We start from the raw sequence: 14,316 nt of genomic DNA, 5'->3' as shown, positions 1-14,316 counted from the left end.
GACCCTTCAGATATCCAGGAGAGGACTGATGGGTTCATGTGTGTCAGGGAAGCCATGGAGGCAGGAATCACCCAAAAGGATGACAGGGAATAGTGCCCAGCATCCACACAGGCTGGAAACAGTCCCTGTTTCCAACAGTCACTTTGAAAATTTTGCAATCCACAGGCACTGGGTAAATTATTCAGAACTGCCTGCCTCGCCAGCAGGAAAGAATGGCTCTTTGACTAAAGGTGGTTCCAGTCTGACCTCACAAACCTTAAAAGCAAGACCCCGAAGGATCAAACTGTTTCCAAGTAACATCACTGCATCCCAGAATAAAGCTCAAGAATATTTATAGGAATACAAGGATATCGAGCATCCCATGATGTAAAATTCACAATGTTTGGCATCTAATAAAAAATTATCAGGTATGCCAAGCAGCAGCAAATATGACTCATAATGAGGAGAAAGCAGTCAATCAAAATCAGCCAGAACCGAGGCAGAATTAGGAGTAGCCAATGAGGGCCGAGGGGTCAGTTGTTCTAACTACTCCACAGGTTCAGAGAGCTAAAGAAACACTGAGCACACTAAGACAATTGAAAATATAAAGAAAGACACAAATCAAGCTTCTAGACATAAAAACTACCATGCCTGAGATAAAAAATACACTGCATGGGATTCACAGAGATTAGATGTTCAAGAAAAACACTGGTGAACTAGAAAACACGTCCATACTAATTACCCTAAATGAAACACAAACAGAAAAGGAGACTCCCAAAAAATGAATAAACACCAGGGAGCTGGGAGACACCTGTAGGCAGCTGGATGTATGTATAAATGGAGTCTCCAAAGGAGAGGAAAGGCGGGAATAAAAAAGCTATGTAAAGAAATAATGCAAAGCTCATGTGACGCAAGAGAAAAAAAATCCAAAGAACCCAGATAGAAAGCGGGCAGAAGATGCGAATTGGAGTTTTCCCAAAGAAGATGTTCAGAAGACCTAACAGGTGCTCGACATGACTTATCATCAGGGAAATGCAAAACAAACCCGCAATGAGCTGTCACCTCACACCTGTCGGAGGGGCCAGCATCAAGAAGAAAGAAGACAAAGAACTAAGGTTGGTGAGGATATGGATGGAAGGCAAGCCTCATGCAATGCTGGTGGGAGTGTAAATTGGTGCAACTACTGTGGAAAGCAGTGTGGAGGTTCAAAAATTCAATGAAAAATTAAAAAATATAGGACTGCTATGTGATCCAGCAATTTCACTTCTGGGTATAGAGCCAAAGAAAATGGAATCGCTGTCTGAAGAGCTACCTGTTCCCTTATGCTCACTGCAGCATTACTTAGAACAGCTAGGACACTGAGACAACCTAGTGTGTATCAATGGATGAATGGATAAAGATGTGATACACACGCACGCACGCACACACACACCCACACCAGAATACTATTCATCCAGAAGAATGAAAGAAATCTTGCCATGTGCACCACCATGGATGGACCTTGAGGGCTTTATGCTAAGTGAAATAAGTCAGAAAGAAAAACTAATACTGTATGATCTCACTTATATGCAGAATCTTAAAAAACCCAGATTCATTGAAACAAAGACCACATTGATGGTTGCCAGGGGCAGGGGGTGGAGGAATTGGGTGAAGATAATAAAAAGGTACAAATTTCCAGTGACAAGATAAAAAAAGTTCTAGGGATATAATGTACAGGACAGTGACTATAGTTAAAAAATACTGTACTGTATATTTGAAAGTTGCTGAGAGAATAGATCTTAAAAGTTCTTACTACAAGAAAAAAAGAATTGTAACTATGTGAGGTAAGGATACGATAATCATTTTATGATAGACACACATACCGAATCACCATGTTGTAGACCTTTAACTTACAAACCCACAGATGGGAAAGCTCCCAGATCCTAAGCACAAGAAACATGGGAAAAACAAACAAACAAAACAAAACAAAAAACTGCACTAAACCACATTATAAGCAAAGTTCCCAAAATCAATAAGGAGAAAGCCGTTAAAGCAGCCAAAGGAAAAAAGACACATTACGTTTAGAGGGCCAAAATCCGATGGCAGCAGATTTCTCAGTGGAAACACTGCAAGCTAGAAGTTGGAGGAACAATATCTTCACTGAAAAACAAACTGTCGACCTAGAATTTCATGCCGAGTAAAAATTAACTTTAAAAAATGACAGTTAAAAAAAAAAAAAAGAGAGAGAGACTCTTCCCAGCCAGACATATAAAAGTTGGAAGAATTCATTGCCAGCACTTGTGCACATTAAAAATGTTAAAGTCCTTCAGGCAGAATGAAAATGATACCACATTTGTGATCTACACAAAGCAATAAAGAACACTGGAAATAATAATCCTATGAGAAAATACATAAGACTTTTTTCTTACTATTTAAATTGCTCTAAAAGATCCTTGAATTTTAACAAAAATAATAATGTAGCATGAGACTTATAACACACAGAAGTGAAATGTGTAACAATAACAGCACAACAGCTGAGAGGAGAGAATAGTGTGAAGTGGCATAATATCATTGTAGCTCAGCTGTGATAACTTAATGATCCATACTAGAAATCCTAAAGCAACTGCTAAAATAACAAAACAGTTAGAGCTAGTAAACCAACAAAGGAGATCATATGGAATAACCAAAGTTTCCTTATCCAAAGTAAGGCAGAAAAAGAGGGGAAAGGGAACAAAGAACAGATGGGACAGGCAACAATGAGATAATAGATATAAACCCAACCACATCAAGAAATCACACTAAACATGAACGGCTTAAAGACTCTAAGCAGAAGGCAGAGACTGTGAGATTGCATTTGAAAAAAACAAGCCAACATGGCAGAGAGATCTAGGTTTGAATCTCAGTTGTGTGTGCCCAAAGCCTCAGTTTCCTCATCTGTAAAATGGATCTTAAAATTGCCTATTCCACAGGCCTGTCATAAAGGATTTAGTGAGATTCTGTGTGTTGCACAACACAGGGCCTGCCTGGTGCCCCTCTAAGAATTTGATAAATGGTAGTTATGATGGGAAGGTACAGGGACACCTTGAGAGGACAGAATGAGGAGGCAGTTAAAAGGTGAGTCTCCGTCATCTCAGAAGAGAAGGAACTGGGGTTCGGTTCCTAAAAGCAGAGTGAGGAGAGTTCAGCACACAGGAGCTGCTCCATAAACACTCAAGTATTTGATTGGAGACTTGCAACTCACCTCTGGATGCCCCAGTTCTCTTAGCTCTGTGACATGGAGTGTCTTGACTCCCAAAATGCTGTCTAGAAATCTGATCTACAAAAAGGACCATGAATTTTGAGTCTTCCTTAACCGCTCATTACGCCCCTGCAAAAATGTAGCATTATATTCTCTCTTGAAGCAGGTCTAATTACAAAGATAAAATATTTAAATCTTTTAAATGAAAATTGGAAGTATAACAAGACAGGCCCTTCAGTTAAAAACATTTGAGATAAATAGACAATTTGTATTTTAATGATAAATCTTGCTTTAAGAAAAGAGAGCAGTTGCTGGCTGGGGAAAACATTCTCTAAGTAGGAGGTTGCCAGACTCCCCAGCATTCTATTTTTCTGGGCCGTGCTGCGTTCTTCTGGGGAGAGGAAATTTCTGCTGGTGTCTTGCAGATCTTTTGGAATCATCCCACAAGCCCATGCCTGTAGTGACGGCCATTTCAAGAGATAACAGAATAACCTCTTCAGTATTACCGGATTCTTTTGTGGATTTTTCCCTCTCCATGAAAAAATGATTAAAATGCAAATTAACTGTGAGTCCCCCAGGGTCTAGGGGGAGGAAAGGGCAGGGGATGAGGGACTGGCGGCTGATGCATCTCAGCTATGATTAGACCACACAGGCTGTCTTCCGGAAAGACCTGTCCACTACCAACACAATGTTCCAGGAGTGACTGTGTCCTCCCACCAGCAAGGTCAAGGTTCTGAAAGCCCAGCTGAGGGGAGAAGTGTGTGTGTTTGTCTCTTGGGGTTGGGGTGGGGAGACCCCCTCTCTTCAAACACAGGAAGCCCCCTCAGGTCTCCCCAGCGGGTACTGATCCCCCTCTCCACGTCTCCTCCCCTCCTTTCCTCCATAACTCAAGAACTTACTGTCTTACCAGCTAGCACCAATTAGGCTGAACTATATGAAATTGTCAGGTAAAAATGGCCAAGGATCAGCAACTTGATGCAGTTCAGCCTAATGACGTCAAGGCCTACCTCCTTAGCAGTAATTTATTTCTCTCTTGGAGTTGGCAGTTCACAAGGTTTTGCCAAGTTCTACACACATCCTCCTCGTCTAGGGCAAACGTGTGGGCAGCCCCAGGACCAATCCTGCACCTGCCGGGTTTGGGCCCCGGAGCAGCCAGTCCCCAAAGATATCCATTCCTTCCATCCCTCCTGGATGTGCACGCTGTTCCCCACACTGAGAGGTGGAACCTGATCCCTCCCACTGAAACTGGGGCTGGCCTTCGGACTTTCTTGGCCAAATGAACAGTTACTGACATTCTGGGACTTCCGAGGCTCGTTTATAGGAAATCTCACAGCTTCTACCCAGGAATGCCCGTTCAGGGGGAAGGCAGTGCGGCACGAGGAGACCATCGCACTGGGAGGAAACCCCAGCTGCCTGAAGAAACATCAGCAAGACGAAAGGCCAAGTGGTGAGAATGGTCAAGTTGAACAGAGTCGCCAGACGTGTGTACGATGCTGGAAGTCTCGACTCCAGACCCCACTGCCACTGAGCAGAGACAAATGGCTGAGCCAAATCCTTCCCAAACTCTGGTCCCACATTAAGTAACTGAAACAGTTCACAGCACAGGTGCTTGGCTTACCAAAAATTTTTAATGAGTGGCCAAATTTAAAAATCCAGGCTGCATGTAAAAAATCCAAATTTTCAGTTTCCTTGAAAACCTGGAAGAACCCACAGCCCTGGGCCTGTGTGTCTGTGGGGCACGAGCTAGGGGCTAGAGCTGCCTGTGCCCCCTTCTAGGCCAGCCCTCTGCTCTGTGGGTCACCCCACCCCTTCTCCTCCACTGCATGAGTCACCTATCTGGCCCTAGTCTCCCACTCCCTCCCCACCTGCCCCCCCCCACCAAAACCCAAATGCCCTGACTTGCAAACCCCATGCCCAACACGAGACACTATTTCAAGCCCTATCCCATTCAACGTTTGTGCATGCCAATCCCTCTGCCTAAATGTCCTCCCTCCTTCTTTGTCTACATAACAGCTAGGCATCCCTTGGACCGCTCAATTCAAACTTCTAGAAGCCTTCCCTGACCTGTGGGTTAGGTGTCTTGTCTGGCCCTTTACCCACACCGTGTCACATATCACACAGCAGGCCCGTGGCCTTCTCCTCCCCAGAGCTCCGGGTCTGGCCCACAGGAAGCTCAAGGACTACGTGAACACTTCCACTGGGAAAGCGATTTTGTGCCCATTTCACAGATGATGAAACTAAGGTGTAGACAAGTGATCTGCCTCCTGCCTCTCAAAGACCTATGGCCACTAACCCAAGAATCAAGATTTGGATTCTTTATGGGAGTTCAGATGTTATTATGGGGTAAACTGTGTCTCCCCCCAAAACATGCTCTTGAAACCCTAACTCCTGATACTTGTGAGCATGACCTCCTTTCAAACTAGGTTCTCTGCAGGTGTAGTCAAGTTAAACAGAGGGCATTAGAGTGGGCCCTAACCCAGTATGCCAGCGTCTTTCTAAGCAGAGAAGAGACACAGAGACACACAGGGCGGATGCCACGTTTGCTGAGGGAGAGATCGGAGAGATGCAGCCACAGGCAAGGGGCACCAAGGACCATGGGCAATTCTGAGAGGCTGAGAGAGGCCTGGAATAGATTCTCCACCGGGGACTTTAGAGACCCCTGCCCTGCCAACACCTGGATCTTGGATTTCTGGCCTCCAGAACTGGGAGAGATTACTTTTCTGTTGCAAGCCACTCTGTGCCCCTTTGTTAGGACAGCCCCAGGAAACTAGTAGAGTCCTCCTTAGGAACATGTTTAAAAATGGACATAGGGGCGCCTGGGTGGCTCAGTTGGTTAAGCCACTGCCTTCGGCTCAGGTCTTGATCCTGGAGTCCCCGGATCTTGTCTCGCATTGGGGTCCCAGCTCCGCAGGGAGTCTGCTTCTCCCTCTGACCTTCCTCCCTCTCATGCTTTCTCTCACTCTGTCTCTCAAATAAATAAATAAAATCTTAAAAAAAAATCAAAATCAAAATCAAAATGGACATAAACATGGGGCGCCTGGGTGGCTCAGTTGGCTAAGCGTCTAACTTGGGCTCAGGTCAAGATTTCAGGGTCTCGGGACTGAGTCCCGTGTCGGGATCCCTGCTAGGTGGGGAGCCTGCTTGTCCCTCTCCCTCTGCCCCTCCCCCTGCTCATGCTGTCTCTCTCTCTCTCAAATAAACAAAATCTCTTTTAAAAAATGGACATAAGCACAACACTCTGTGTTCAGGGACTGAGGATCCCCTGGGGCTGCTCCACAGCAGGGCCCTGGGTTCCTCCCGCACCCCCGCACCCTGGCGCTGGGTCTGCTCTGAGAGGTGGTGAACCCCCGTGCAGGACAGCTGCAAGGCTGGGGCTCCACGCCTGGTCCTCGGCTCGCCGGCTGAGCCATCCTGACACTCCCCTTCTTCCCTGTCTGCAGGACGGGACTCGCAGAGCCACCTCCCCGACCTCGGGCCTCCCACCTGTGGCAGGTGTGGGCAGGAGGAAGGGGGAACCTCAATTCTGGAGCAAGCCCCCACGTTATCATTCTGGGTCTCACTTTTTAAGTAGCTGAACCCATACTCAGTTGGCTTCCGGGGACCACAGGACCTTTTGTGACCTGAAAGGCACCAGGGAGCCAAGGACCTGTTCCATCCAGAGGAGAGGGAAGGAGACAGCTCTAAGTGCGGTTTCCGCTTTGAGCCCCCCCACCAGACCACACACTGGAATCTGCTGGGGAACGGCAGAAGGTACTGATGTCCGATTCCAGCTGAGACTCTGAGGGGAGCACTGGGGGGGGTGGGGTGGAGGCCCAGGTCTTCCAAGCTCCCAGGGGATCCTCGTGGCAGTAACGTCGGGAACTCCTGGGTTTAGACTAGTTGCTGTAGGGGTGGCACAGGACAAACACAGGACTGAGCTCGTGTGCCCTGTGTGTGCTCGTTCAACTCGACCTTACAGCCTTGAGCGCTCCTGTGATCTCTTGTTCATTTCTGCCCACACGGCAGGTCCCTTAAATGTTCACTCTCTCGTCTCATTGTGGAGGTCTCAGGCTTTCTGCATTTTCCCTAGAGCAAGCATTCTAGGAGTCATCAGTGGACACTGCAGTCTCCTTAAAAGCTAATCTCGGAGGTTCCAGAATGCCACTCACACTGCCTTCTCCTGGTCAAGAAAGTCACTGATGTCAACCCAGATTTAAGGGCAGGGGAACCATGATGGGGAGGGAGGGAACAGGGCCATCTTTGCAGTAAGAGCCACCCCACCAATGACACAGGGATTTGGGGCTCAGTCCTCAATGTCTGTGCTGTCCTCCTCGTCCCCAGCTCCCTGGGCATCTGCACAGCCCTACCCCTCTGGCCACCGCTGACCATAGAGAAACAGGTGCTCAACCCTCCAGGGGGTCTGGGGACCCAGGAACTGTGCAGAGAGGGGCTGGGGTGTGTCCAGGATGGAGGAAAGGGTGGCTGAGCACCTGCGGGGCTCAGGGGTGAGGTCGGGTCACAGCTTCTTCCACACCCCCTCACACAGTCCCACGCACCCACGCCAGTGAGGGCGGGATCTGCGGCTGGGGAATTGCGGGAGAACTGGTGTCCACTCCCTCCACCCACAAAGCATGTCTTTGTAATGCTTAGCGTTTGAGAGGCCACTCTTTCTGAAATGGCTTATATCCCCTGGCCCTTTAAAGCCAGGAGCAGGAATCACAGTCCACAACCCTGCGGAGGGGGAGGAGCTCTTGGAGTCCCAGGGAGCTGGCTTCATTCCCTCAATTAATCAAGCGGGTGGGTGCTTCTGGCTCCACTAATCCTCCAGCCTCTCCGCTTCACTGGGGCTGGGATCTTCCCAAAGCACTGCTTCAATCATAAACCATTCCCTGCTCAACGACCTGCAATGGCTCCCACAGCCCACTGATTCATGTGAACTTCCCACTTAAAGGTTGGCACCTCTGTGACCTGGCCCCAGCCCCCCTCTCCCAGATGTCCTCTGCTCCTACCTTCCGCCTTCCTGAAGGAGTCTGTGACTATATTCTGGGCCTCCCTCCTCCTGCCTCTCTGCCTAGAGCCCACGAGGGGAGATCTGCCTGAAGTTCTACTCCGTCAGAACTCCAGTCCTCCAAGTCCTGACGATGACATGTGTTCGGGGGGGAGGGGCATCCAACACAACAAAGGCACTGTTTTCCTGTTCTTGCCTTTTCACGATACACATCCATCTGGTCTCACCCCTGTCCAATCACCTAACAGAAACTTGCCGAAGGCCTACTATGTGCCAAGCGTCTTGGTTGGCTCTGATCCCCTGATCCATTCCCCCTGCTGGGCACGGCCTGACCCATCACTTCTCCAGTCCTCTGTAAGTACCCAGAAAGAAAACCTGCATACATCCCCTTTCACTTTGTCGCCAACACCCCAGTCCCACCCCATATGCCCGGCACGGAGCTTGGCATGAGCTTTTGGGCACTTTTGCCAAACAAGTAGATGGAGGCATTAATATTTCCCTGTCAAACTGTCCACTGCTGATGTGTGGGGACATGCACCGAGCTGGCAAATTATTTAATCTTGTTCAAGTTTCATATCCTGATCTGTGAAAGAGGGAATAACAGTGCCCATATCACAGACTTGTCCGGATTTACTACAATACAGTGTGCAAATGGCGGGCACACAGCAGGTGCTCCATAAACCTCAGGCTCTCTCCCTAGGATGGCTCGTTGTGTTTCTGTTCCTTGCAACTGACTCGGGACTGAGCATGTCACCAATGCCCAAATATCGGTTGGCAGGAATATACTGAGCACACAAAACTTGAGAGTAAACAAAAAAGAGAGACAGAGAAAAAAGAGCCCAATCTCTGTGCAGGATCTGCCTACAGATGGTGGAAAGTCCTATGTTTATTTTGTCGGGTTACCATAGCAACCTCCAAAGCTCCAGCCAGCCCCAGGGTTAGCCCCGATCAATTTATCTCATCTTGTAACCATGGATGCAAGCTGTTTGGTGGGGTCCGCAGGGGGCAGGCAGAGACAGGTGTGTGCGAACTCCTGTCTCCCCTAGACATAAATCTGGTGAGGCCACTCCAGTTAACCTGTAGCTAAAGTCACCACTTTCTAAAATGATGCCCACATGACAATATCTATAAACAAGGGTTTAGGAACAGGAGACGGAAAATTAGGCAAACAAAAACCAGTGTTGCTGACTGGAGCAAGGCACATTTTGGAAAACTAAACAAGAGGCTACCTAGAGCTGGGATCTGGAACCATCCTGGGGATCCCGCATCCTTCCATGACTGTGTTCGGGAACTCATTGTCCATACAGCCTGGATTTTGCTATTACTTTTTCAAGAGGCTTCCACTGGGGGGGAAATTTGGGGGGTGGGAAAGGAAAGTGTTCTCTTCAAATCCATCCCCTGGAAAATTAAACACCAGCGGGGCCCTTGCTACATATGCAGGGGACAGAGGACCCCCAGTGGCCTGCCTTCCTCTGGGCTCCCAACATAAGCAACTCATAGAAGGGACAAGGTGCGAATGTGGTACACTGGGATTTACTCGCCCAGACCCAATGCGATCTTCCCTGGAACCAGACGGTCGTCGGCACTGGGTCCCGGGAGAGGACACAGGCAGCTCTGCAAAGGGGGTGTCTGCCTGTCTTTGTTCTAGCTCAGGAGAGCTGAGCAGGAACACATAAAGACCCAACGCTCAGAACTCCAGGGGACTCTCTTTCAGCAGGGATCAGGTGACGAGAGGTCATCTGTTTTTTTCCTGACATTGGCAACCTGTTTTGTGTCAAGGGAAGAGTTACGGTCGCGTTGGGCACTGATGCCTACAGACTCCCTACAAAGGAAAAAGAAGGATAAAAGGATAGCGGCGCTCTGGCGCTTGGTTGGTCACAGAGCCGGTCTCACCTCCTTCCTCAGGCTGCGGGGGCTGTGGTCTCCACTTAATGGGGGAGACTGAGTGGGGGGCCGCCCGAGGTCTCCCGCGTCTCGGGAGGATAGGGAGTGGAGAACAGCGAGGGTGCCCGCCCACCCGGGTTTGCACGGATCTGGGCTGCACGGCCCTGAGGGAGAGGCCCGGGTCCTGGAGAGGGGACGGCAGGGAGGGGATGAGCAGGGAGGGGTCGCCTCGCAACGCCCAGGCCCCTAGCCGTCTGGGAAGAGCTCGGCCCTGCGCTCTCAGGGCGCACGGCCGGCCCCACCCCCCGGGAGCCGCGCTCTATGCCGCGGACGCTAGAAATCAGGTCGGGGATGCCCGGCTCCGGACAAAGGACTGGGACGTAGATCCCCGGCGGGCGCCACCGCCCGGCTCGAAGCCTCCCTGCGCGGCCCGCGGTGCAGGCAGGGCGAGCCTGTGGCCCCGAACCTCCCCAAACTTGCAGCTCAGGGAGCGCAGGGAAGGCGCCCCGTTACCTGCGCGGCCATAAAGGACAGATCCATGGTGTCGCCGCTGCCGCCCGCGCTCGAGTCCTCGCTGCTGCCGCCGCCGCTGCTGCTGCTGCGGGTCCAGCCGCCTGCACAGCTGGCCGGGAACGGCCGGAGCAGCGAGCAGACACCCCGGACCCCGCGACCCCGCGGACCTCAGCAGCCTCGGCGTGGCGGCCTCGGTGGGCTCTGCGCGCTCCGCTCCAGACCCAGACTCGGCAGAGGCGGGGAGCGGGGCGGGGCTCGGGGGCCCGGGAGCCCCTCCACGTGACCGCCCCCAGTCCCACCCCGAGGGCGGGGCCCGGCGGAACCCCCCGCGCGTCCCACATCCTCTCCTGCCTGGGGGGCCAAGTGGGGAAACTGAGGTCGGTGTCGCCCAGCTGATGGGAGTAAGAAGCGGCCTGGACCCCAAGTACAACGCTGTTGGCGCCCCGTAGGGGCTGGCCTGTCTTGCTCGGGGTTTGAGGGTCAGAGTCAGGGTGACCCAGCTTTCTGTGCCAGCTCTGTGCCCAGAGCTCAGTGTGCCTCAGGCCCTGGAACTGGGCGCAAGGAGGTTTAAAAACTAGCTTGGCTTGTTCTTTATTTCCTTGCCTTGCCTCACTTTCTGAGCAGAACTAACTCTAGGTTCCATAAGAGTAGTGAGAGCAGACAGCCATGGTCATGGCTCCTCCCCGAGCCCCTGGAGGGGAGGTGGGCAATGATGGAGGTGCAGAGACCTGCCCCAGGTGGACCTCGCTGCTTCGTGAAGACTGAACCCCGGGGTGGGGGGAGTGGGCGGACCACAGGCATCTCACCTAGAAGGCGCTCTGCAGACCTAGGGTTTGTGCAATTGCCTGCCTGGCGGGCCTGGCCTTGCTGGGGTGGTGGAGGGTGGGAGGCATCCTGACCTCACCCCAGACTCAGTTGTGAAGGAAAACAGACAGGACAAGAGGTGAGGGATTGACGGACGGACATCTGCCTCTGCTTATTTAGGTTTTTCTAAAACCCAAACCTCCCCTGAGCAACACCTTGTAGTCCATACCAGGATGGGGCTGTGTATCCTTGGACAAGTGTTGCCCCTCTCTCTGGGCCCCAGTTCCCCCATGCACCGCAACTCCTGAGTCCATTCTTGTTGTTGTTGTTGTTGTTGTTTTTAAGATTTTATTTATTTATTTGAGAGAGAGCGAGAGCAAGAGAGATCACAGAGGCAGAGGCAGAGGGAGAAGCAGACTCTCCTCTGAGCCGGGAGCCCAGCATGGGGCTCCATCCCAGGACCCTGGGATCATGACCTGAGCTGAAGGCAGACGCTTAATGGACTGAGCCACCCAAACGCCCACCCCCCCCCCCCCAGTTCATTTTTAATGCTCATTATGTCCTTGCCCTGAACCAATCTCTTTAACTACAATGTCCTTGAATAGAAGAAACATTCTAATGTTAACCACGCTCTCTGAGTAACAAGGAGGACCAGAGGATTTAAAAGGCTGTCAACAAAACCTTGAGTGGAGGTATTTAACTCACCCTATTGATGTATAATTTATATAAATGTATCTATTTTACAGGTCCACGTCAATGAGTCTTGATACATATATACACCCTTGTAACCAGAACTATAATCAAGATATAGAACATTCCACTCACCCCTCCAATTTCCCTCTTGTTCCCTTAGGGTCAATACCCACCAGGCTCAGGCAAACATTGATCAGGTTTCTAGCACTACAGTAAGATTTATCTTTTCTAGATTTCTATATAGATGGGATCATACAGATTATTGTTTTTTTTTTTTGGTCTGGCTTTGGGGTTCAGCCATGGAGACTCATTCATGGTGTGGCATATGTAGGTAGTTACATTGTGATTGCTGAATACAGACCCTGTGTATATGGACCAGTCTTGTTTGTATCTTTTCTCCTGCTGATGGACACTTGAGTTGTCTCCAAGGTTTTGGCCATCATGACTAAAACACTGAACATTGGCTACAAGTCTTTGTATAGACATCTTGTTTCCATTTTCAAAGGGCAATGGCTTAGTTTTGTGTTGGTAATAGGCTGCCAAACTGTTACAAAGTGTTCGTACATTTTATATTCCCTCCAGCAGTGTAGGAGAATTTCGGTTGCTTTGTGTTCTCCCAGAAAGCTTGGCATTGTTATTAACAGAAGCCATTCTAGGGGGTGGAAAGTAGTACTTCATTATGGTTTCCATTTGCATTTTCCTGATGACAATGATCTTGAACATCTCTTTAACTTACTCACTCTTGGATGTTTGTATATTTTCTTTTGCAAAGGGTCGGATCCAGTCTTCCACCCACTGGAAAAAAAAATTGGATCAATTGTCCTTTTATCAGTGAGTTGTAAGAGTTCCTTATGTGTTTTGGAAACAAGTTCTATGTCAGATATGTATACCGTACACAGTCTTTCTGGGCCTTCGGTGTTTTGATCTTCTTAATGGTGGGGTTTTTTGTTGTTGTTGTTTTTTCTGAAGAAAAATTCTTAGTTTTGATGAAATCCAATTGATTTTTTTTTCTCTTTTATGGTTCATGCTTTCTGTACCCTAAGCAATCTTTGCCTACCCCAAGGTCATGAAGGTTTTCTCTGTTTTTTTTTTTTCCTCCCTAAAGTTTCGTACTTCTAGCTTTTATGTTTACGTCTCTGACCTATTTTTATTTTTATTTAGAGTGTGAAGGGAAGTGTGAAGGGAAGTGTGAGGTCCTTTTCTTTTTCTTTCCCAAGTGAGTGTCCAAGTGGGCCAGCACCTTCAGTTGTTAGACTATCTTTTCTCCATTGAATTACACAGGATGGAACTAGATTGAAGAAGACACAAATTTTAAGGTGGTACTCACTCTCAAGTGCCAGCTCTGCACTTATGTGATCCTGGGAAGGAGTGTCTCCTTAAATTTTGATTTCAGAGCACCTTGTTGACGTCTCCCATGGACTAGTAAGCACCTCACAGGAAGACCTGGCTGTCCCCGGATTGCCTCATCCAAGTGTGTGATGATCCAGTGAGGACACCCAGACCTCTGCCCTGAGTTCCAGGTGGGCATATCCATCTGTCTACTCAGCAACTTCTCCTGGTGGCTGATGGTATCTCAAATTTAACCTGGCCAGCACTGAGCTATGATTTTCCCCTTCTGTCCAGCTCCATCACAGACAACTAATGGCACTCCCCAGGTCCTCCAGGTACAGTTCTGCATGTTCCACACTGCACAAAGGTGCCTGGCAGACAGGCAAGTAGGGGTTAAAATTCAGCTATGTTCCTCTTGTGGAATCTTGTGTATGGATAAGGGGCTATGTCTATCCACAAAGAGGGTTATCTTTGCTCTTTTCCCCAGAGGCCTCATGAGGGCCAGTAGATCCAGTCTTCTGTCTCTGTTATACCCCACTAACCCTCTCATTCACTGTGCTCTGGCCACACTGAGTTTCTTTCTGTCCTAGGAACACACCAAGTATGATTCCCTGCAGGCAGACAGTCTTTGTTATTCCTTCTGTTTGCAGCTGTCTTTCTCCAGATCTTTCTTTTGATGGTTCGGGTTTCATTTCAAAAGCTACCTCCTCCAGGAAGCCTTCCCTAGCTTAAGTAATCCATTCTTAAAATAAAACAAACAGGAAAAAAAAACAACTTTGTTTTTTTCAATAACATTTCTCCATTTAAAAATTTTATTTACTTGTTGGGAGAGGCAATCTGCCAGGGCCTTGAGCATCCCAAGTTGTTTTTTTTTCTTATATTTTATTTATTTACTTGACAGACAGAGATC

The 14,316-nt window shown here is 49.2% G+C and overlaps 1 protein-coding gene and 1 pseudogene across 2 annotated transcripts in view; one reads left to right on the top strand and one right to left on the bottom strand.

Annotated features, from left to right (window-relative positions):
* The window catches only part of LOC308346104 (uncharacterized protein C14orf132), a gene marked incomplete at its 3' end in the record, with an annotated part of 44,000 nt that extends 33,391 nt beyond the window's left edge, over positions 1–10,609 (bottom strand). The window contains exon 1 of the mRNA XM_080808713.1: positions 10,581–10,609. Within this exon, the coding sequence (XP_080664839.1) occupies positions 10,581–10,607 (27 nt within the window). The 5' untranslated portion in view covers positions 10,608–10,609. The remainder of the gene's footprint in view (positions 1–10,580) is intronic.
* Positions 10,606–14,316, top strand: part of LOC308346742 (large ribosomal subunit protein eL32-like) — an 80,446-nt pseudogene continuing 76,735 nt past the window's right edge. The window contains exon 1 of the transcript in view: positions 10,606–10,774. The product of the transcript in view is annotated as a large ribosomal subunit protein eL32-like (transcript). The remainder of the gene's footprint in view (positions 10,775–14,316) is intronic.

The sequence above is a fragment of the Martes martes genome (assembly GCF_963455335.1).
Source record: "Martes martes genome assembly, chromosome: 7".
NCBI classification, from domain to species: Eukaryota; Metazoa; Chordata; class Mammalia; order Carnivora; family Mustelidae; genus Martes; species Martes martes.
The sequence above is the reverse complement of the archived record's forward strand: the minus strand, read 5'-3'. Positions and strand labels throughout refer to the sequence as shown.